The sequence below is a fragment of the Anastrepha obliqua genome, chromosome 4, assembly GCF_027943255.1.
Source record: "Anastrepha obliqua isolate idAnaObli1 chromosome 4, idAnaObli1_1.0, whole genome shotgun sequence".
Lineage (NCBI taxonomy): Eukaryota > Metazoa > Arthropoda > Insecta > Diptera > Tephritidae > Anastrepha > Anastrepha obliqua.
Genome location: NC_072895.1, coordinates 40,456,984 through 40,479,977, shown reverse-complemented (window position 1 = coordinate 40,479,977; position 22,994 = coordinate 40,456,984). Strand labels below are relative to the sequence as shown.

The 22,994-nt window shown below is 37.9% G+C and overlaps 2 protein-coding genes across 7 annotated transcripts in view; one reads left to right on the top strand and one right to left on the bottom strand.

Moving 5' to 3' along the window:
* Positions 1-385: 385 nt before the first annotated feature.
* Positions 386-22,738, bottom strand: LOC129246266 (mucin-2). 6 transcript variants are annotated; one of them, XM_054884953.1, is made up of 4 exons: positions 21,972-22,738; positions 18,047-18,466; positions 1,907-2,057; positions 386-1,856 (listed from the first exon to the last, which is right to left on the bottom strand). In XM_054884953.1, exons 2-4 carry the CDS (start codon positions 18,222-18,224, stop codon positions 476-478), a joined length of 1,710 nt encoding a protein of 569 aa, XP_054740928.1. In that variant the 5' UTR covers positions 18,225-18,466; positions 21,972-22,738; the 3' UTR covers positions 386-475. The 6 variants fall into 6 exon arrangements, with proteins under 6 accessions (XP_054740928.1, XP_054740927.1, XP_054740926.1 ...); XM_054884952.1 differs by lacking the exon at positions 21,972-22,738 and adding an exon at positions 19,171-19,330 and having other exon boundaries at positions 18,047-19,065; XM_054884951.1 differs by lacking the exon at positions 21,972-22,738 and having other exon boundaries at positions 18,047-19,330.
* LOC129246268 (cyclic GMP-AMP synthase-like receptor 1) overlaps positions 5,689-22,994 on the top strand; it is a 38,965-nt gene continuing 21,659 nt past the window's right edge. Inside the window, exon 1 of the mRNA XM_054884959.1 lies at positions 5,689-5,994. The gene's annotated coding sequence lies outside the window, so the exon portion shown is untranslated. The remainder of the gene's footprint in view (positions 5,995-22,994) is intronic.

The following is a 22,994-nucleotide window of genomic DNA, read 5'->3' as shown; positions in this document are numbered from 1 at the left end:
GGTATCGACTAAATTTTTTTCAAAAGTACACACTGGTAAGGACAAGTTCCCACGCGGCATGGGCTATGAGCCGGACTGTGTCCCATAGTGGACAACCGCTTCAACCCAAGGAAGTGGACCAGCAACAGTCGAGTATATATCATATTACCGCAGCCATATATAGCCGGCGCAAGGCTTAACTTAAAATGAAAATTGACTTATTTCTAGCCATCTCAATAAATTCGATCGCGAACTGGCAATGGGTATTGAAAAAATTTATCGCACAATAATTTTTATTAATATAATCCTTTTAAAATTATTTTTACACAGGCATACATATACACACATAGATAAATATTCCATCTTCAGTTTCAATATCTGTGTATTTTATTAAGAAACCATTCAATAGTTTTAAAATTACCTTAAAATTTATTCTGAGTATCTTTCATTATATATTTACATTTCACTACATAAAGGGGAACTAATTTGTACGCATCTAGTTACCATTCATGGTACCATCTTCATCGGATGAAATATCAATCATGCTCTCCACACGCGATGGTGACATCACATACACGAAGTGTTCAGTTGGTCCTGTATCGGTAACCGGATTATTGGGTATAATGGTAGCACCGTCCGGGGGGGAGGGCGAGGAATCCATGCTACAAAATTTTCCGGCGTGGGAATCGTCATTTTGTGGCATACCCCCACATTCATTCACATTTTCTAGCTCCAATTCGATGTCGCTGACAATGCGCATACACCTCATTTTTGCGAGTGACTGGAATTTGGTTGGCATGGCGCGCACCATACGTGCCAAGCTAAGGAAAAATAATGTATTAGCATCCAAATCGCGATTGGCTTGCAATATCGCTGAGATATCTACTTCTGCACGATCACTTGTTTTACGTGTTTTCGCTGGTGGTGGGTGGCTGCAGCTATTAGAGTTATTGTTGTTGGTACTGTTGTTATTCGCAGTTGGCTGCGTTGCGCTGAAGCTCAGATTGATGGCTGCCGTTTGTGGTGATGGTTGAACACGACGTATCTTCGATATGAGTGGTGGATTGACACGTGTTGAACTGGCGGTAGTTGTTGCTGGCGATGTTATATTATGGAATAGACCTATAGTGGGGGCGCTCAATTCCTTCTTGAATGTATCTGCCGAAGCAAACAACTGTGGCTCGATAATGAGACAACCGACACTGCTGGCTGCGCTATTGGCCGGCATCAGCGTCGCAGGTTTTGGTACATTCGCTAATGGCGGCAAGGGAAATATTTGTGCCGGTGGCATATTTGTTGGACCCATAGTTGAAATGGGACCTAAAAGTGGTTTGTTCATCGTTGGTACTGGTGGCAATTGTACAGTCGGTAACGATGGCACCGGCAAAACAAGTGTGCCGGTTGCACTTACAGCTGGAGCACCGCTGCAGTTGGTAAGAGCTGCAACGGAGGCAGCTGTGGCAGCAATATTATTGCTGGGCGCAATGCAACTAATAGCTGCCGTATTGTTGGGCGAGAAAGCAGCAGCCGATGGTGCAGGAATTGAAACTACAGCTGAAGGTGGAAAAAGAGCGGGAGTTTGATTGGGGATCGATGGCACGGCTGTGACCGTAGTGTTGGTAATCGCAGCACATACAGCCGGTGGAATGGTGGATACGGATGTAGGCGTTGGCGCCGGGACTGTTGTACTAGTGGGCATTGTAGATGTGGCATTAAATTTTAAATCGTCATCCGAAGAAGAATTTGTAGCGGCTTTAGTTAATACTTGAAAGCCGAAATCACACTCTGTGTCCTCAGTATCTTCATTAGTTTTGTGACTGTTGCTGCTGTTCGAGTTACCGTTCGAATGCCTGTAAGAGTGGCCAATGGCCAAAATGCTAGATTGGTTTTAATGCATTGAGATAGGACATTTTAACAATAACTATACCTGCCAGGTCCCTGATAAGGTTTCAGAAAATCCATATGGTCGGCATGGGCCCAATACTGATATTTTTTCGATGTTTTCGTGCCGATGCGAAAAGAACGCAAATATTTGGTATAGCTGTCGCGTAGATTCTTCCATTTTCGTTTGGATGCATCTGTGAATGGACAAAATAGTAACGGTTAGAATAAATTATGTCAATTTTTTGAAGATTCTATAGAAGTTAAGCTATTGTATTTTGTATCCATATTTTTAAATTTTGTTTTAATTTTATTTATTTTATACAAATGTATATGTATATAAATACATACATATGTACATGTACATATATACATACATGCATACACTGAAGGAAACTCACAAAATCCTTAGGATTGCTTCAAATTCCACGCTTTCAACAGTTAAAATTAAAGAAATGTCAAATGTTGCAGCCAGCAAATCCACCGTTCGAAGGGCTATTTTAAAAGCACCACATATGCGGCAAAAATTACAAAAAAAAAACACCTTTGAATAAATTTCACAAAGGATGCCGCATCGATTTTTCAAGGGACCACATGGCTTGGAGTTCTATAACAAATAACGATCCCGTTTAATGGAAAAAGTAGTATTTAGTGACGAAACGAAGTTCAATCTGGACGGATATAATTACTATTTCCTTGACTTAAGAAAGGAGGAAAGGTACTTGAGTCAACATCACCGCCGTGAAGGTGGTGTTATGGTATGGGGGCAATATCGGACTATGGCGCGTTCGAATTGAAAATCGAAGACTACAAAATAACGGGACACAGCTATAAAGCTCTGTTGTAATCTTTTCCCGAGATTCAGGAAACATTTGGACTTATTAATTGGATCGTTCAACAGGATAATGCACCTTTACACCCTTCAAGTGTGGTCAAAACTTTAATTACGTCCCAAAACGTTGAAACATTAGCGTGGCCACCGTATTCCCCAGATCTGAACATTATTGAACATCGATGGGGATGACTTGCTCGTAAGGTTTATGTGAATGGGCAACAATTTGAAGGCAAAAATGCTTTAATTCGAATCATTAAAACGGTCTCGTGTGAAATTTTATTAGGTTATCTGGAGAATTCGTACAAATCCAATGTATTTACAAAGTAATTTGTGAACGAGGTGGCAGCACAAACTATTAAGCTTTAAATAATAAACGTAAAAAAAAATAATTTCTATATATATCATTATTTTTTCTTATTTGGTTAGTGCCTCTATTTAAGTGAACCAATAAATGAAGCACAATATTACAACTGCTACGAAATACCGTTAGATGGAATAATATTATATTTTGATGCATGTTTATTTTCGAGCAAAGTACAGTGTTAACTTGAATTATCAGAAAACCTTGGGTTACTAGATCAAATACGATTGCTTTAATAACCATTTTATTCCATAAAAACTATTGCCTCTAATCAAATGATACAGCCCGTCTAACCCATAAGAAATGATAAAAAAAATTCTATGTCATCTTTGGGGCTTAGAAATAAAATTTAAAAATATCAATTTTTTTATTATACATTAGTGAACATTTTAAGGTATTGTACTTTTAAGGGGTTAGGGGTAGTCAGAATTTTCAAAAAATTGGATTCTTTTTTGCATTTGCTTAAAGTATAATATCTTAAAAATATTGTGTGAATATTTGAAGTGAATCCGACAAATACTTTTCGAGTTATTCAACAAATAACAAAGGGTGCTCGGGCGTTCCGGAGCCGATAGCAAAACTTTAAATGCGTTTTTCTCAAAACTGTTTTTTGAACTGGAGATCACTGTAACTTAAAAACTGCTTGGTAGATTTCAATAAAATGTATACTGCTTTTGAAAAACATAAAAAGCTCGTGCCTGTTCGAAGGATTTTCTTTTCAAAAATTTCGATTTTTTTTAACAGTTAAATGTCGATTTTTCTCGAAAATCTGAGAAATACTGCCTGAGGCCGCCAATTTGTTAATTTGGAAAAAAAAGCTTTGATCAAGCACAAGATTATCTATTAATAAAACCAATTTCTCTTGTCCGATTGACTTTAGATGAATCTCTACGGACTTGTGATGATCACCGCAAGGGACTTCTGGAGAAACGGGCTCCACACACAAAGCGATAACTTTTACAATTATTAATTTTTTTCTTTTGAAATTTTGCTAAAATCAAGTCAAAACGTCCTGTATAAATTCTATGTTTATAATTTTGTAAAATAAAGCAATTGACTAGCAAAAAAAAAAATTGAACATCATCAAAAAAAAAAACAATTATTGAAAGTCGTGATTTTTTCGGGCTACCCTGACTACCCTAACCCCTTAACAAACACATAAAAAATGTGATAAACTAAAAACTCGCATTTACGGGCAATCGTTTCTGTTGAAAATATTCAGTTTATTACCGTTTAGACAATTATCCCATCAATTATTATAAAATTTCTCTAACGAGCGATCGGCTTGTTTATGCATACATACATACGAAGGCAGGCAAGGCATCCTCTGCAAAGATGTACGCTTTCGTGTCACCAAAATGAACGTTTTTTTAGTTTTAACGTTAGTAATTATATTTTATTTGTTGTTTGAAACGAAATTCTTCTGTAAAGTTATTTTTACTCGTTAAGGGGGGAAGTACCTTTAGACGTTTCAAAAAATCGATTTTTTTTTTATTGTCTTAACCGATAGGTATATGCTCTAAGAATATTATTGCAAAATTTCAAAAGCCGATCTTGAAAATTATGGAAGATATGCCACTTGAAAGTGGCGCGCGCATTGGGCATCAGTGCAAGATGTTCGCCGATCAGATGGACGACGTTAGACTGACGCGCGCAGACCGACGTCACAGCGACTGCACGAAGGAGGCCCGCAGTGCTCGTAGGGAGGCACAACTCGCCGAAAACGAATATTTTGAGGAAGCTGAGGGTTTGCTCTATGAGCCTGGTGGTGCTGATTAGCGTCCAACTTCGGTAAGTTTCTTTTTCCTTGACCGCGAACTTTAAACGTTTAAACATTTTCTCGAAACCATGTTTTTCAAATTGGCGTAAGTGATTACGGAAAAAGTATTGAACCAATTTTCTTCATCAAGGTTTCATTTTAAAGGGCATAAAAAGCTACTCTAGGTAGACTACGGACGAAAAGAAAAAATAATTTTTAGATACTTTTTAACACAAAAATGTTTGAAAATTTTTGCAAAAAAAACCAAAAGTTTTTTTTGAAGCCTCATTTTAATGGTTAATCTTCGAATTTGTTAGAGATTGTAGTCTATCTAGGATAAAAAACCCTCCTGAGTAAAATAATGTTTGATTTTATGATTTCAGATGAAAGTTGCGGTCAGGATCGCTTTCGCCGAATTCGATGTCAGCGGCGACACGATTTACGTGAACCGCCATAACTCAATTAATTGCTTATTTATAATAATGTTAAATACGCTTTTTTCTTCTTGGAGCATTGCCCTAAATATATATCGTATTAATTTCATGTGCACTGTTTTCATTTTCCCAAAAATAAATCACGAAAAACTGGTTTTTTTCGGCCCTCTAAAGGTACTTCCCCCCTTAAAGGAACGAAATGTTTTCATTATGTTTACTCTGCATCTCTGATAACACCAATAAACAATGGGAATCAAACTTTCAATAAATTTTCGCCCTAAAGCTACGCTTGAACAGCAAAATGTAATGTACTCTATACATAGTGCATACACATATACAAACATACACTATATGCATTCATACATCAATTCTGAGCTCTGCTGATCATACTCCCTGAGCTAGTCTGCGCCCAGCTATTCAGTATTTTCTCAGTGTTCCAGTAGTTGTGAAGTAAAAATTACGGGTGTGCTTGTTTTCATTTAAGTGAAAATTGAAATGTACATATTTCGTATTGTATTTTGATTTTTGCATTGAATGAGTCCCTGAGCATTAGCAGCAGTTGTCTGATGTTGAGGATTATCGGTCACCGCTACTGTGCTTTTCCTCATACCGATTCCAGAAGGTATTTTATTGGCGTTCAAAATTTGCGCAGATAGTGCACTACAAAATGAAATATGCAGATACGACCACTCATCTGTACATACATATGCATGTGAAAGCTCCGGCCCACGTATACACGATATATGTATGTATGTACATGTGCATGGGAATTATCTATACTTTTTTGTTGTATATAAATATGAATATCGTATATATTTGCACAACGTTGTAACGTCTCCATATCCGGCCAAGCTTTTCCCAAAAGTGTTCCTCTACTGGGTATCAAACATTGAGGACTTTGAGTGGAAGTGGTTACACCCTAATGATCTATTTCATGTTTATACAGTTTTTGATTTTTCACATTTCACATTTTTAAGTGACAGAGGCACATTTATGAGCGGAAAATAGTTGCGCAGACAAAAATTGTATCTGGTGAATTCCCGTAGTAGTTAAAAATAAAAAGATTTTCAACGCTATTTTTTTTTAATTTATTTATTACTGTGTGTGCGTGTGTTTTTGTTTATATCAACATAACTTACTTTGAATTAATAACTATCATAGTATTGCGGCAACTATGTATCATTGTATGCATTTTTTTATACATATACACTGTGTTCACAATAATAGCAGCGCGACATATTGCAAAATTTTTACTATATATTTTTTATAATTTTTTTTTTTAATAAATTAATATACTTAATTAATATACTTAAAAAAAATTTTTTGATTAATTAAATTAATAATTTTTTTTTAAATAAATTTTATTATATGTAATATATATAAAGGGTTTTCCAATAACAGATGTTATTTTGAATAGCAGGTATTATTTCGAGAGATGATTAACGATTTTTTATGGCCGGAATTGGATGGTATTGATCTGGACAACGTTTATTTTCAACAAGACGGCGCTACGTGCCACCAAGCAACGAAACCATTGATCTTTTACGGGAAAAGTTTCCGGACCGTGTTACCTCTCGAAGAGGTGATCACAATTGGCCATCAAGATCTTGTGATTTAACAACTTTTGACTTTTTTCTTTGGGACCACGTGAAAGAGAAGGTCTACGCAAACAGCCCAGGGTCGATTCAAGACCTCAAAGATGGAATTCGTGAGGCTATCGAGAACATAGGGCAGCCACTTTGCAATTCGGTTATGGAAAATTTCATGAAAAGGATATTGTCCTGTAAGCGTGGTCGTGGTGGTCATTTGCCTGATGTTATTTTCCACTATGAACGGCATACCTTCCTCTTTATAATGAAATAAACATCCGATAATTTATATTAAAAAATGGCATTATTCTTTGAATATCAAAATAACACCGCTTATTAAAAACCCCGTTATATATTTTTATTTAAAATTTTTTTTTAAATATATTTTTTGTTGTTTTTTGTATGTTTTTTTTTATTAAAATTTTTTTTATATATAATATGTTGAATCTTTTTTATACATATATTTTTTATTAAAATATAGTTCATGCGCCGGCGGCCGCCGTAGCCGAATGGGTTGGTGCGTGATTACCATTCGGAATTCACAGAGAGAACGTTGGTTCGAATCTCGGTGACACGCCAAAATTAAGAAAAACATTTTTCTAATAGCGGTCGCCCCTCGGCAGGCAATGGCAAACCTCCGAGTGTATTTCAGCCATGAAAAAGCTCCTCATAAAAAACAATATCTGCCGTTCGGAGTCGGCTTGAAACTGTAGGTCCCTTCATTTGTGAAGGGTGTACGCGCCAATTATATATACATATATTACATATATATATATAGTTCATGTTACAAGAAAAATCATGTGACTCAAATTTTTTTAATTAATAAAATTAAGAATTTTTTAAACAAATTTTATTATAAATATATATACATGTATATCAATTTTTTAATTTAATTTTTTTTATATATTTTTTTATTCGATTTTTTTAATATACATATATCTTTTTTATACATAAATTTTTTTATTAAATTATTTTATTAAAATATAGTTCTTTTTTTAAAAATAATTATGTGACTCAAATGTCAAGCTTGGTACAAAATTTGAATAAATCCAAAAATGTTCATCAAGATTTCAAACTTTTTATTACAATAACAATTTGGAGATAAATATTTGGTATGCAGCTCTATAGCCAATTCAAATTTGATATTGTGCCGGTTTAAAACGACTAAAACTTCTCATGATTTTTGTTAAAGTTTTTTGCTGACGGTTTTATGCATTTTCTTCCATATAACCAATGCTCGAATATTGTTTTATATTGGAGAAAGCGCACAAGACCACCCGCAAAAGAAACTGTCGAAAATCAACGCAGTTTTTGAAACACTTCAAACTTGCACTACAAAATTCAATGGGCTATAAAACTGCATAACCAGAATTTTTCTAAAGTTTGAAATTTTTGTGTGAATTTGTTGAATTTTTTTTACATTTTGTACAAAGTTTCAAACTTTGTGTTATATGCTTTTTGTTGTAATATGAACTATGTTTTCGTAAAAATTAAACAATTTAAATAAAAAATAAATAAATACATAGTCACACATTTGCGAATTGTCGCGCTGCTATCATTTTGAGCTCAGTTGTTCGTATAAATTTGTTTGCGGTCATAAATAAAGCTTTTCATTGCTATTGTTTACGTTCAGCGATTGAATACCGGCATTTAAATTATGCAAACTTTAGGTCTGTTCGTTAACATTTCAAGGGGCAAATTTTCAAAGGCTTATCCCCATTCGAAGGAAGTTTAACTCACTTGAGCTCTTGGCTCTGCATTCTCATTTCGAGTGCTTGTTTCAAGTGCGTACGTGTCTTTGTAACTTGCGTATTATTCGAATCACAAGGTAATTTTCACAATACAGAGAGCCATTCAAAAATAAACATTACTACAAATGTTGTGTTGAAGACGTAACTAATGTTGTACATATGTATAATATGTTCATATGTATGTACTGTAAAAATTTTCATGGCATTTGTGCTAAAAGAAGTGGACACCTATTGTTTTAAACTTTGTAATACTTTTACAATACATTGGTAATGCATTACAATTGATGATCCAGGGAAATTGACCAATCGTTCCATTGGACCGTACCAACCAATTATATAAAATTCTATTTTGGCGTTATGAAGAGCGTCGATCGAAATATTGCACAGAAGAAAGTTTGCATTAGTTGGATGCCATCTCCTTAATCGACCTTGACCTCGAGACCTCGAGTTTGTCACACAACTCCGTAATAGCTTAAATTGGCACAGAGCAGCTTTAGTTTACAGAAGAGCGCACTTGCCGGCGAAAGTGAAGCGAGCTCAAATTGGAAGGTATGTCGTGAAAAAAATAAATCGATTTTGCCAAATTTTTCATAAACTTAATATAGCAACATAAAATTTATTTTCAGTGAACAAAAAATCGTTTTTCAATGCAGCTACTTTTTCAGTTAGGTTAGGTATAGCTGGCTAATCTGAATAGATCTCACAGTCCGTGGTGTTACCAGTGTTGTTGGAAATAATTCGTGATACATGTCTTGGCGAGTTTTAATACGCAGTTTAAACTTTTGTCAGCCATATCCTTCAGAGATGAAGAGTATACCGATCCCAGGCAGTTGTAACGAGTTCTGCTTAAAGCAAGGCAGTGACAAAGGCGGTGTTCTAACGTATCCCTTTCTTCTTCACAAAAATTACACGCGTGGCTCTAGACCAATTCCATTTTAGCCGCGTAATATGGAGTAAGACAATGTCCCGTCAGTACTCCAATCAGTAGTTTACATTGCTTCCTTGGGAGTGATAAAATAAAGTTGGTTGTTTACATTGCAAGTTCGTACTATTATATTATTTTGGCAATATTATAGGAAGTCGAGGCTTCTCATATAGGCTGTGTTTTCAGTTAGTTTCTCGTTCTTCCAGCTTCAAAACTGAGAGAGAGGGATATATGTTTGACGCACTCATCCTAGGCAAGCGGGTGCCTGCCTTAGCAAACTCGTCAACTCTTTCACATTTCTCTCTATTTCCTTGTGACCTGTATATTCTCGCAGAGCTCTTCCATTTGGAAACTACAGTGTTGCACGCATTTCGAGCTAGTCCTTACAGCATTACAGTTACAACTTTTTGAGAAAATTTGGTGGCTTTAATTTTTTTTTTTTTTTGATTTCGATATCTCGAAAACTAAACGAGGCGTTTTAAAATTGAATTACTTTATTTGTACTTTTTAATGTGCATATCTTTTCGAATTTTATTAGAATTGGTTGTCAAAGTAATACTAGCGAAACATTATTATAATTTTCATTTGGAAATTCTGTAAAGTAAAATTTTAATTATCAAAATTGTGCAAATTATCATCACCTTAGACAGTTGAGATCACCTAATTAAGTCACTTTACAATATGTGGAATATTTTTCATGTAATTTTTTTTTTTTTTTTTAATATAGTTCATTGTATAACAAAAAAAGTATAAATCAAAGTTCCGAGCTTAGGGCCGAATTTGCTAACAATTTGCTGTGCCTATAATTCTAAACCGCGGCGTATAACATTTAAAGAAACTGCGTAAATAACTATCCTTTAGTAACAACTATTATTTTTATGCTTTCAAATCGATATACACACAAATTACAGGTAGCACCCTTCCATTAAAACATATGACACTACGTATGTATGTGGGTATGTGCAATACATGCGCGTACATTTATGGCATGTAGATACATATTCATATATGTATGTATGTTTTTTATGTAGGTTTGTAACCTGGTGTTACTTACGAGAACCATTAAAAGAAAAAAGTGGTAGTTTTTCATGTCAACTAGAATATATTTTCCCTCCAACACATTCACACAAAAAAAAATTTCTAAATTGGTATACTTTTCACAAAAAATAAAAATAATTTTGTTTTCTTAAAACAATATTTTTGTTTTCCGGTATTTCATATATGGTATTTCACCTAATTTTTATCTGTATGTATGATTTCCACTTTGTTTTGTTATCTTCAATTGCGTTGAATTTGCCGCTTCATTGATTGATAAAATTTTCCGCGAAAATATTCGCGCTTACATTATCAGATGTTTCTTATCACACTTCTCACGCTGTTTTCTCCCATTAAGAATTTGTTATTATTGCCTTTACCAACGAGCGTATACGAGTATTTATGTAGAGGGAATATATGTAAATCTACAGAGTTATCGCGTCGACTTGCATTACTACTTGTAAGTACGCGAATGTTTGAAATCATGAATATTTGCTGGAAAAGTGTATGTACATTATATTTTGTTTTATATACGAAAACGTATGTGCATACACACATATTTACATACACATATTGATAGGCATATGTGTAGAGAAGCAAGTACGATAGAATAAATGTTAGGGTGGTCCATCGTTATATGGTGAAATATTTATTTGCATACATATTCACAAAATTTCTGTTGCGTTCAACTTCGGCCAAAAAAGAGCCAAACATTTTAGTAAATGTGTTTGTCCGAAAAGTGTTCAAACTCTTAGTTTTTGTGAAATTTTTTAATACTGGTATCAAAACACACTTTTTTTGTTTAAATTGATTTGACATATCATCTGCTCCTCCATCGAGTGTGGCAAGTGACAATTGTTTAGTGCAGCTGTATACCGGAGACGGTGTCACTTGCAGGATAAAAATTCTGATAAGCTTTTATATTACAATATAAAATTATTCAACTATGGGAATTAAATAATTAATGTAAATAACTCAATTAAAAATAGGTTTCTTTAGTTATTTTTGTAAATGTTAGTACTTATATTTTATAAGCAGAAATTAATGTGATTGAAACTTACGTACCGTTTTTTTATATTTTTTATTATTAAAAATTATGGATTTTTAAAAAGTTTGTTTATTACTTGTGCCCTTAAAAATTTTAAATGTTCGGGCCGGCCTTAAAAATCGATTATCGGTCGTTCTCTATTATCACATCAGCTCGCATGCGTGGCCCTTTTTCGAAGAAAAACTTTGGTGTTGAGAGTTGCGTCATAACAATACCACGCTTTGTCAATGATATCGACAATAACAAGCCGGCATTATTATATGGAGTATTACTTTCCAACAATTTCCTTGTGTTGCTTTAGAAAACCAACCACAACGATCTCCCTATACTCTGATATGTAGGTAAAATGTGGCAGAATTTGTTTCGTATTATTTGTATGGTATAATGTCATTGTGTAAAGAATTGAAAGCAATTGAATCCATACATTTTTTATTGTTTCAGTAGACGGAATGTATTGAAGTAGTGTTAACTTTACTTCACAGCTAAAATTGGGTAAGGGAATAAGTTTCTGTCCATTTTTAGCCAAAGTTACGAATTATTTTAACAATTAAATAATAGGCAACTGAGCAGTAACGTCCTCTCTCGACGAACAAAACTAACACTCTACAAGACTCTCATCATGCCCGTCCTAACGTATGGCGCAGAAGCTTGGACGATGACAACATCCGATGAAGCGACGCTTGGAGTGTTCGAGAGAAAGATTCTGCGTAAGATTTTTGGACCTTTGCACGTTGGCAACGGCGAATATCGCAGACGATGGAACGATGAGCTGTATGAGCTTTACGACGACATAGACATAGCGCAGCGAATAAAGATCCAGTGGCTACGTTGGCTGGGTCATGTCGTCCGAATGGATACAAACGCTCCGGCTTTGAAAGTATTCGATGCGGTACCAGCTGGTGGTAGCAGAGGAAGAAAAGATCAGGTGGAGAAGGACTTGGCTTCACTTGGTGTGTCCAACTGGCGCCGGTTAGCACGAGAAAGAAACGACTGGCGCGCTTTGTTAAACTCGGCCAAAATCGCGTAAGCGGTTATAGCACCAATTAAGAAGAAGAAATAATTCATGATATTATGTGAAGTATGTTCCATTGGAAGCTACAACTTTACTCCAACTTTCAGGTAGCATACGGATTCCTCTGACGAAAAATTCGATTTCTTGATCCATTCATTAAGCCAGTTTGCGATGCTCTCGTAAGAAGTGAACCGCTCTGCAATAAGGGCTGACTGCATTGATCAGAACAGATGGTAATCCGAAGGTGTAATGTCTGGGGAATATGACGGGCTGGGCAAGATTTCCCAATTCAGTCCCTCTAAATATAATATTTCTGGTTCGGTTAAGCAAGGTGTGGCCTCGTGTTGTGCAGCAAAATCAGTTTGTTATGTCTACCGTCTCATTCCGGCCACTTTACTTTGAGCTCGATTCAAACGCATTAGCTGCAGTCGGTAACGATCGCCAGTGATGGTTTCAGATGGTTTAAGGGTCATAGTAGATGACATCCTTCTGATCCCACCAGATGCACAACATAACCTTTGAAGCATAAATATTTTTTTTCGCAGTCGATGGACCTGGTTCACCTGGCAGGGTCCAACATTTTCAACCCTTAGGGTTATCATAATAGAAAACAGAAAACCTTTTCTTTTCTACCGTTCAAGAAGCATCTCACACGTCACCAAGCGTTTCTCGATATACCTCTCCTTCAATTGATGTGGCACCCAGTTACCTGCTGTCTGGACTCTTCCCATCGCGTGCAAACGCTTAGCGACGGTTGAACTGTCAACATCCAAATCTTTAAACATATCATCAAGCGTTCGAGGTTCGACATGCGTCTTCATCCAATAATTGTTGTAGTTGAGTATCTTCGAAATTTTTCGGTGCCCCTTCAAGATCATTATCACTCACGTCGAAATTGGCACTTTGGAAGCATCGAAACCACTCCTTGCAAGCTGTATTTGATTACGGTAATCACAGTAAATATTGATCAATGTAGGTGACGTTTCAGCTGCATTTTTCATTAAAAGGTAATAATGCATGACTTCCTGCAAATGCTGTTCGGGACGAATGTAGACATTTTTGACGTCAGATAAAAAATTATCTTTACGCTACAAATGAATGTCAACTACTGCGATCGAGACCTCACACATACACCTTCAAATCACCAGTATATTACTAGAGCGAACACAAAAATAGTATCGGCAGTGACACCTCTTTTACGAGGGCGGAAACTTATTCCCATACCAATATAAGCAGCCTTTATTGGGTGCTTAGCCAAGCTCCCCCTGCATTTGTGTTCTGCACCTGGCGTTGCGCCATAAAAGATGGAGCTACAGTTTTATTTTTGAGAATTATTTAAGAATTTAAGTTGTTTAATTTATTTGAATGAGTTTAAAATTTGGTGCCACTTTTAATTTTGCCGTCACTTTTAATTTTGAATTCAATTTCAGTTCCAGAAGTAAGCATTTGGAAATCTAATGGAACCATATCCAGGTTAATTACAGAAGCGATTTCGACACGAATTTTTGAAGTATTCTATTTAATAATCATTTTGGCTGAGAATATTGAAGTGTACAAGAGCTGCAAGTGGAAAACAAGTACCCCCATTTTTAGAATTTAGGAAATTTACCTGTGTACGGAAAAATTTGTTGTTTTTTTTTATTTGCTTCCTTTCTTTAACAACAGCAGCTACATATTTAGAGCATAAAATTCATATTATTTTAAATTTTTTGATCTTGACTTTTTCCCAACAATAATTAACATATGTACGTTTTCTTCAATTTCGGTAAAGAATAGCGCATTTTATATAAAAATGTAAAATAAAAGCACAATTCGTGAAGAAAAAACTCATAACTTTTTGTAATAAATTGTGTTCGCCACGTTCGTTCTTTATATTTCGCTCTTTACATCACCGTGCAGCGCCATTACTCTGCGCTCACCAGCATACTCTCAATACCCATTTTGCTGACCCCTGTTGTACTATTACCGATGATTAATATATTTCCCCCCCTCGAAATAGTGCGTACTTGTATATATGAAAATAAAATTGTCGAAGTGAAATAAGTAGCGCACCTTAATGTTCACCAATTCGTACAAACAAATATACTTATGTGTGTGGTTTCTCCTTCATGTAAAAATATGCCCATCACATCCCAGGAATCTCCTGAACACACAAAGAACGAACGCGCAAAGTGGTGGTAGCACATAAGAACGTGAGAGCCAGCTGACAGTAGAATGCGCAGAATCGTGAGTAATGCTATTGATATGCATTTGCTTACAGGGTGTTTGAGTGGGCTGCAGTCGCGCCGTGTCAATAATTTTTTGCTGTCAAAATGCGACGGCGCAACTCGTTTCAAGCAGCAGATTTGTAGATGTAAAAATTGAGAGTTAAAACGACAAATACAGGGTATGGGGCCCCCAACAATAATTTGAAGCACAAAAACTAGGAGGAAATGCTAAGTAGTTTTTTAGTTAGAAAAAAAAAAATATTACAAAAAGTGCAGGCATACATACATACATATGTATTGTCAATCAAGAATTGACAGCTGGCTAAACGCTTAGAAACGTGTATGCTCCGTTGTTAGTGCGTGCATGCGAAATACATGCATACAAACATTTGGCCCACCGATGTTCGGAGCAGCCCTGTACACCCGCTACCTTTCTTTGGCTTAAATTTACTCTCTTCATCTCTGTCATACGTGCTCTGTGTTTCACTTTTGTCTCACAATTGTAGGGAAAACAATACCTATACTCACGCTCTCGCATTAACCCACCCACCCTGCTGCACCCAAGCGACCAAACGTCCGCTCGCAACACAACTACTACGAGTATTTTCGTACAGAGCGTGTGGAAGGTTTGGCGTTCGCATTTGTTGGCCTATGTTTTGTGCACTGCTTTAGTGTTTCGTTTGTTTTGCTGTGAGTTGCATGCCTGTTTTCTCCTTATCCCTGCATCTACTCTTCCCCCCACCAACTACTATATGCATTATGATGAGGAACTCGTCAGAGGATATGTCGTTGTCGTGTATTGGTGCACACTACTTACATACATACTAACTAACATATGTATGTATACATATTTCCATGTACTTAACGATTTTGTTCTTATGTGAACTCAGAGAAAATCCAGTATGTTGTATGTATGTATGTACATATGTATACTGTGTCAGTGGGCAGATAGGCGTACGACCAGACATATATAGTTACACATAAAACATATTAACAAAAGTTAGCTTACACTCGGCTGCGTTTTTATGTTTATATGTATGTATACATTTTCTGTTCTTGCGAGGCAAAGCTTGGAAAAGGAATACACGATACACGAATACACGGTTATTAAAATCAGCAAAGTTTTCATTTTCCTCACTTTCTGCACTTCTGGATCTTCATTACTATATTTATCATTTTGATTTTTATACCCGAGCACAATTAGTGCACTGGGACATGGTGCAGATTGAATTTTAGCTTACAAATATTTATACGTGAGGAAGTCCTACATCACCCATTAAAGAGTGTAAGCGCCAATATTTTATATCATATGTTATATATGTATACACATACATATTGTATAATTTATTTGAAATAAACCGTACCCCAAAAAATTTTCTTCGAAATAATACTCTAAGTAGCTGGATTACATTATATATATGTATGTACATATAATTGGCGCGTACACTCTTTTTGGGGTGTTTGGCCGAGCTCCTCCTCCTATTTGTGGTGTGCGTCTTGATGTTGTTCCACAAATGGAGGGACCTACAGTTTCAAGCCGACTCCGAACGGCAGATATTTTTTATGAGGAGCTTTTTCATGGCAGTAATAATTAATAAATAATAAAATAATTTTTGATAATTTCTTCTTCCAATAAAATTTATAATTTTCTCCGTATAAACAAATGTCCATTTGTCCATTTGAGGGTTTTGTTATTGAATGAACTTTATTTTTATAAAACAAAAAATAATTTAAATTAAAAAATAAAAAAGTAAATAGTCAAACCTTGTCAATATGTAGTGATTTTATAATAATTTTTGGGGCGTATATGTAGGCAGGTATGCATGTTAGGTAGTCTCTGTTAAGTAATCTCTTGTACATTTTCACATGTCGAACAAGCTATTGTGTGATCATTAGGTGCCTTCGATTCGCCAAGCGTTAGCAAGTGACGAATAAATGAAGCAACTTGAATAAATACTGGAAAGGAGCTGCTAAAAATTACAGTAGATTAGATTAACTTTAGTTGCTTCAACTCGTTACTGTCTTCTATTCGCCATTTCCCCGCTCGCTATCAGTATGCTCGATTAACTTAACGAATAATTTGCATGGGAAAGCAACAACAAAGTTATTGAGCAAGATTCGCCGCTATCGTTTATGGCTATAGATCATTAGACTGGTCTAACTCACTCTTGTACAAGCACATGTAATTTACGGCCGCTCTATTCCCGCGTTACCAAATTATGTTCATTTATACCAGTTGCTTCATCTATTCGTCACTTGCTAACTATTAGCGAAAAGAAGAGGCCTACTGTTACTGTATACACCCTTTGTGTTCTGGTTCTTTTCAATGTTGTTGTTGACTGTATACTACAATCTAACAAGACGGAAACATCAAAAGAGAATTCGCAAAGTTGAAACAACAAAAGTTTCCCTGTATGAACGTGGTGTAATAAAACTTGTCAAGTATCAGGAAAGAGAGTTGGCAGCATTGAAAATAGTGAGTTATACCAGTTTTATAAAGTAAAAACATACTCGCAGGCGGCGAATCATGAGAGGTAACTTTGTTGTTCCTTTCAAATGCACAATTTTCGTTAAGTAAGCAGAGAAATGGCGAAGTCACCTGTTGTTTAAAGTGACCGTGATAGCTAACCACTTAGTAGTTAATTAAACCATATATCGCACCCTAAATACAAAAGGGTCACAACTCAAAATTTTCCACACTCGAGCTTAACTTGTTTACAGTAGCACAGAAAACAAACTATGTGACATATCACGCTGAAATTTGCCATGTAAGCTTATAACAGTCTTACCAAAAAACCAAAAATTTAATATATTTTTGCCATATGTCATCCGCGGACCGTTTTTTTGATAACGTCTCGTTCATATTTCAGCAGAAGATACATTTTGAGTTGTGACCCTTTTGTATTTAGGGTGCGATATGTAGATATTTATTTCGTCATGTGATATGTTTGGCCAAGTTTCGAGATAAGCCGGAGTGCTTAGCACACAAAAAGGAAAAACTGCTTAAATTTGATGAAAGAGATAAAGCTAAGCAATGCTTAAATAATCTTAGAGAACATGCGCTGGGTTTATCAAGTTCGGTGCCACTCGAACTGGTATCCAAGTAAATGTTCATTTTAAGTTTTTGTTTTTTGTTTTTATTCGATTTTCTTCTATTGTATTTACGCCGAAACATACATACATATGTATTTATAATAAATATGATTTATAAGTTCTCAGTGTGCACCTACCAACAGACAGGCCAATCTCCTCTGCAATCTGCGACCAAACCTTCATTTTCACTTCGACATTTTTATAATCGGGATTGTGGGTATTATAAACAACATCATACTTCTTAACGATATCGATGAATTCGGTTGTGTTGTCGGATGTTGTGGACGATTCACTAGCACCGCGCGGAGTTTTCATGTTTGAGTGCTCAATTTTTGTTTGTTGTTTGCAATTAAGAAAATAATGTATGATTCTTTAATTTATTCGCCTTTCGTAACGATTATCAGCGTTTTTGTTTTGATTACCAGTCGGGCATTATCGCTACTTCTCCACTATTCGGTTACTTATGTTATTGTTTGTCGTAAAGTTCATCGGGTTTGTTATGCGCACAGTTAATGTATTTTTTTTATTGTTTATTAATTGTTTGGATACGCGAACGTCTGATCAGCAGAAGGAACAAGTGACAATGCGTTTCACACACTCGCACACATACACACTTGATACCGCGCACCTCCTACGCACTTTGCGTTTATCGGATAGTTTGCAATTAGGCGTTATTAGCGTGCATACGCAATATATTTACATACATATGCAGATACACATGCGTATGTGTATATGCATAAATTCAGGTATATGTGTTTGTATATGTTTATAGTTGGATTTGATGGTCTTCACGGCACGCAGAGACCACAGCCAGTAAGTATCGATTGCTCGACGGTGGCAAGACAGCAAGCACAGTGGCAGTACTCGGAATGCCTGCCGACTGGTTGACGGACAATGGCAATGGCAACGGCAACGGCAGCGGTGCTCCGGCTACAACAGCGCTGATTATAACCAAGAGTAGCAAAGGCAATTGCTGTGACTATGGCAGCTGTAGCACACCAATAATAATAACACCAACAACAGCGCTTAAATGTATGTATATGGATGTATGTTAGTATGTTTCACAGTGTTTCAGTGTTCACTTATGTACAGGCAAACGTAGATACATACATATGTGCATACTTTAACTCCAAACGATCTGTCGGGTATGTATTTACTAGATATAGCCGAACAACACTACTTTTATATCACTGTTATAGACGTACATACATATGCGAACACGCGTATATTTATATGTCACATAATACACATGTATACATACATGTCAATGCACACATCGGCCCGTGTATACATACACAATATATGTACACTGTATTATTAAGCGCTCCCGTTTATTGTACCGCACTTGGCAGCCAGCGGACTGAATGTTGTGTGAATTTATCCGTACAGATGCGACCGCTCCGACAAAAGTTGGACACTTGAATGAGCTGAGCGCACGTACAACCACCGCGCAACGGTTCGACAGACACGAGCAGAGTAGAGACACAGACGGCACAGTGAACAAAAAAACAGTAACAAACAAAAACAGCAGCGGCGGCGACAGCGGCAACGACAACGACAGCAGAAGGCAGGCAGCCAGAGTAACAACAACAGCAATGCTAGCACCGATGCCAATGACGACAAAAAGGCGGCCGCCAGCAACACCAACAGCCACAACCTCACCATCACTATTACCATCAGCCACCGTCGCAGCTGCAGCTGCAGCGCCAGTACCACCACCACCAACAGCAGCAGCGCCATTGGCAGCAGCAGCAGCGTCAACAACAAAAGCGCGACAGTATGTCGGTCGGTGGCAGTGGAAAGCGGGCAAACAGGCAGCAGGCAAGTAGCGATTGGAATAGCAGCAGCGCATTCCTAAAAGCAGCAACAACAAGAATAAGTGTATTGTGGCTAAGGCTGTTACTGTTGATGATGATGGTGATAATGATGATGATGATGATGGTAACGGCAATGGCAGCACCACATCAACCTTCGCAATAGCACAGGTGACGATGGTGGCATATGTTCATGGCGTTACTGAGGATGTTTAAGCTGCTGTTGCAATGCAGTGGCGTAGGCGCTTTACTGTAGAACGATTTACGCACTTCTTAATAAAAGCGAGCATCAGGAGCTGTATTCAATGGCAGCGGTATCAGCGACAGCAGCAATAGGACAGGCAAAATCATTAAATGCACGACGAGCGCTAATATTCACTCATGTATATTCACACACATATATATATATATATATAAATATATATATGTATGCGCCTGCATAAAAACAGAAATGTATGTGCTTACGTACATACATATATAAAAGTGATGAGAACAGAAACAACATCAACGCAGCAGCGCATACATTGGAAGTACGCGAACGACGCAACTCTATCACGTTCGTTCCAATTGCCTACACTTTGTTGCGCGCTATACAATGCGTCCGCCTCCACAAAACACAACATAAAGCGTCAGCACACCCAATTGCCGCCACCAACCATGCACTCATTCGCTCGTTCGCTCATCAACGACATTCAACAACGGACACAGCAGCAAGCGACGGTAGCGACGCTGCGCAGCTAACCATTTATTCGATCGGCCGTCAAGCCAAAGCAAACGACGACCCCATACAGCAAGTACTAAACTCAACTAACAAATCGCCCGACCAAAGCTAGCACGCTTTACCGCCCCTACCGCTTTTCTTCGCGTCAACGTGAGCTCCCTTTAATGCGTGGCTGTTGGTTGTGCGCCAGCTAAAGGCAGCCCAGCCACAGCTACAACCATAGCCGGGCAAAGCACTGCACAGCGAGGCACGGCGCGGCAGGGCAAAACAAGCAGGCAGGCAGGCAGGCGAGCCATCATGTTCAGTTTCCCCACGTGCCGCCCGCTGTTGGCCGCAGGCTGGCATAGCAGTAAGTGTAAGGCGCACAGTGAACTTACAAATAAACTTACATACATACATACATACATATGTGTATGTATATATATATTTATGTAGATAGATATGCATGTTCGCATGTATACCGTCGATTCGCGCAACTTCGCTTCGTAGCTGTTGTGGCTGCCGTTTTGTTGCTTTTTTTGTTATTGTTATTGCCGTCATTGTCGTCGTCAAACGTCCCCCATCACCCAGTATCAACGCCAGCGCCGCACTTTTCTACTCTTTGTATTCTGCGCCCACCACTCCACTCTTCGTCGCATCACGTCACGCCATCCCACCACCACTTCACACCATAGTGCTGTTCAACACATCGCATCCCTCCCTGTAGCACTAGCCGCCGAGCTGCGTTTTTTCATTTACCATGGGTATGAGGTATGAGTGCATACAAACATACATACACACATATTTACTAACATACGCGCATATAGTTTTGCTGTTGCTGTATGCGCGCGCCTTTCGCTTCCTACTGCCGGTCGACCGAACGGCCGACCACCAACCAACCAGCCAGCCAGCAGTCCGGCCGGCCAACCGACCAACCAAGCGACCCTCCAATCGACCGACCAAACGACTGCTGATTACACTTACCGTGGACTCGTAGTCGTCGTCGCCGTTGTTGTCGTCATCATCGTGAAAACAGTCAGCCAGGCATTCAAGTAAGGAGGCTAGGCAGCTTTTACTGCTGCGACGGCAATGGCAATGGTGTGGCGTTGGCGATGGCTGTTGCTACTGCTGCTGTTGTTGCCACCGACGTACGTACGTATGTATGGATGTATGTATGTTTGGTCAAGCACGTCAGGCAGTGCGCTGATTCGCGGCACAGCTCAGCTATGGAGTTTTATACTGTGTCGGTTTTGCCATTACTTTGTTGTTGTCTGCACTTGCCTGTGATGCAGACTTTCAGCGAGCAGCAGTCCATCGTCCCTATCAGCAAACGCCATAACACTGCCGTTGCCCGATTCGCGGTATTGAACGCTATGGTCATCACGACCGGCTTGCTGATATACCCAAACAAATCGGTACACATGTGAAAATGCATACAAATATGAAATTTCGCCTTGCTACCGCTTGTATGCATACAACTAAAAGTTTTATTTGCTTAGAGCAGTAAGTTCATATATTAACTTATTGGAGTCGTCCCTAGGTACAGACCTTTGAGCGCTGATGCTGTTTTCTTTTTTTTCCAGTGGTAGATCGTTTACGGCATATCTCTAAACGTATTACGTAAGTCGGCACGCGCAAGCGCACATAATTATTTCGTAATATTTTGATGCTGGGTAGTATTCAGCTGATTTACAATTATCCTTGTTGGTCAGACGCTTCGGTAGCGAACACTTTTTCCTCCTATAATTATGGCGCATTCAGCGATCTTTAGTTCTGCCCATGCAACGCCAAGAGCACCATTGCCTTGCTATCACTGCCCGATTGTAACTTTGCGCCATTGAGCTGTTGAACCTTGAGACCACCACCGCCTGTTTATGCCATTGCGACTCTTCTGCGTTGCGTTGCGTTATATGCGTGATATTTTTAGTTGCTGTTACTGCTTTTGGTTTGGATTGGTGTTTATTCCTTTTATTGTTTCTTCCCTTTATTTTTCTTTTTATTTCGCTTTTTCACTTTTCGCCTGCTATCCTCCATCACATCAACAACAAATACCTTATGTGCTGTTGTCCAGCTCAACGATGTCGTATAGTTGCCGCTATTGCTTTCGTCCACCCGTTTTTGCTTATCGCCAGTGTCGTTCGCTCTAAACACAAAAAACTTGTCGTCGTCCGACCGTACCTACGTTTTGCTTCTACCGCCCTCTTTCAGGTGCCATGCCGTTCGCTATTCGACTCATTTGAGTTTTGTTGTTCATATTGGTTTTGGATTTTCTACGTTGGTAGCTACACTCAACGCCGTCGCATTCTCATTACCATCACCACCACCAAACATTCATCCATCCATCTATCGATTCGAGCGTTGTTCTGGTCGCTGTCCGCCGCTGTACTACTATTTTAAATCTCCTGTACTATCCATGTAGCCTCTTTTTATTTTAATCTCTTTACGCCGTTGCCTCCCATACTATCCGATATACAAAAGCTCGCGCGCGCATATATATACGCGCTCACACATTCGCATGCCGCTTGCTTTCCTCTCGCCTACCGACCGATTTTCACCCGCTTTACCACAGCT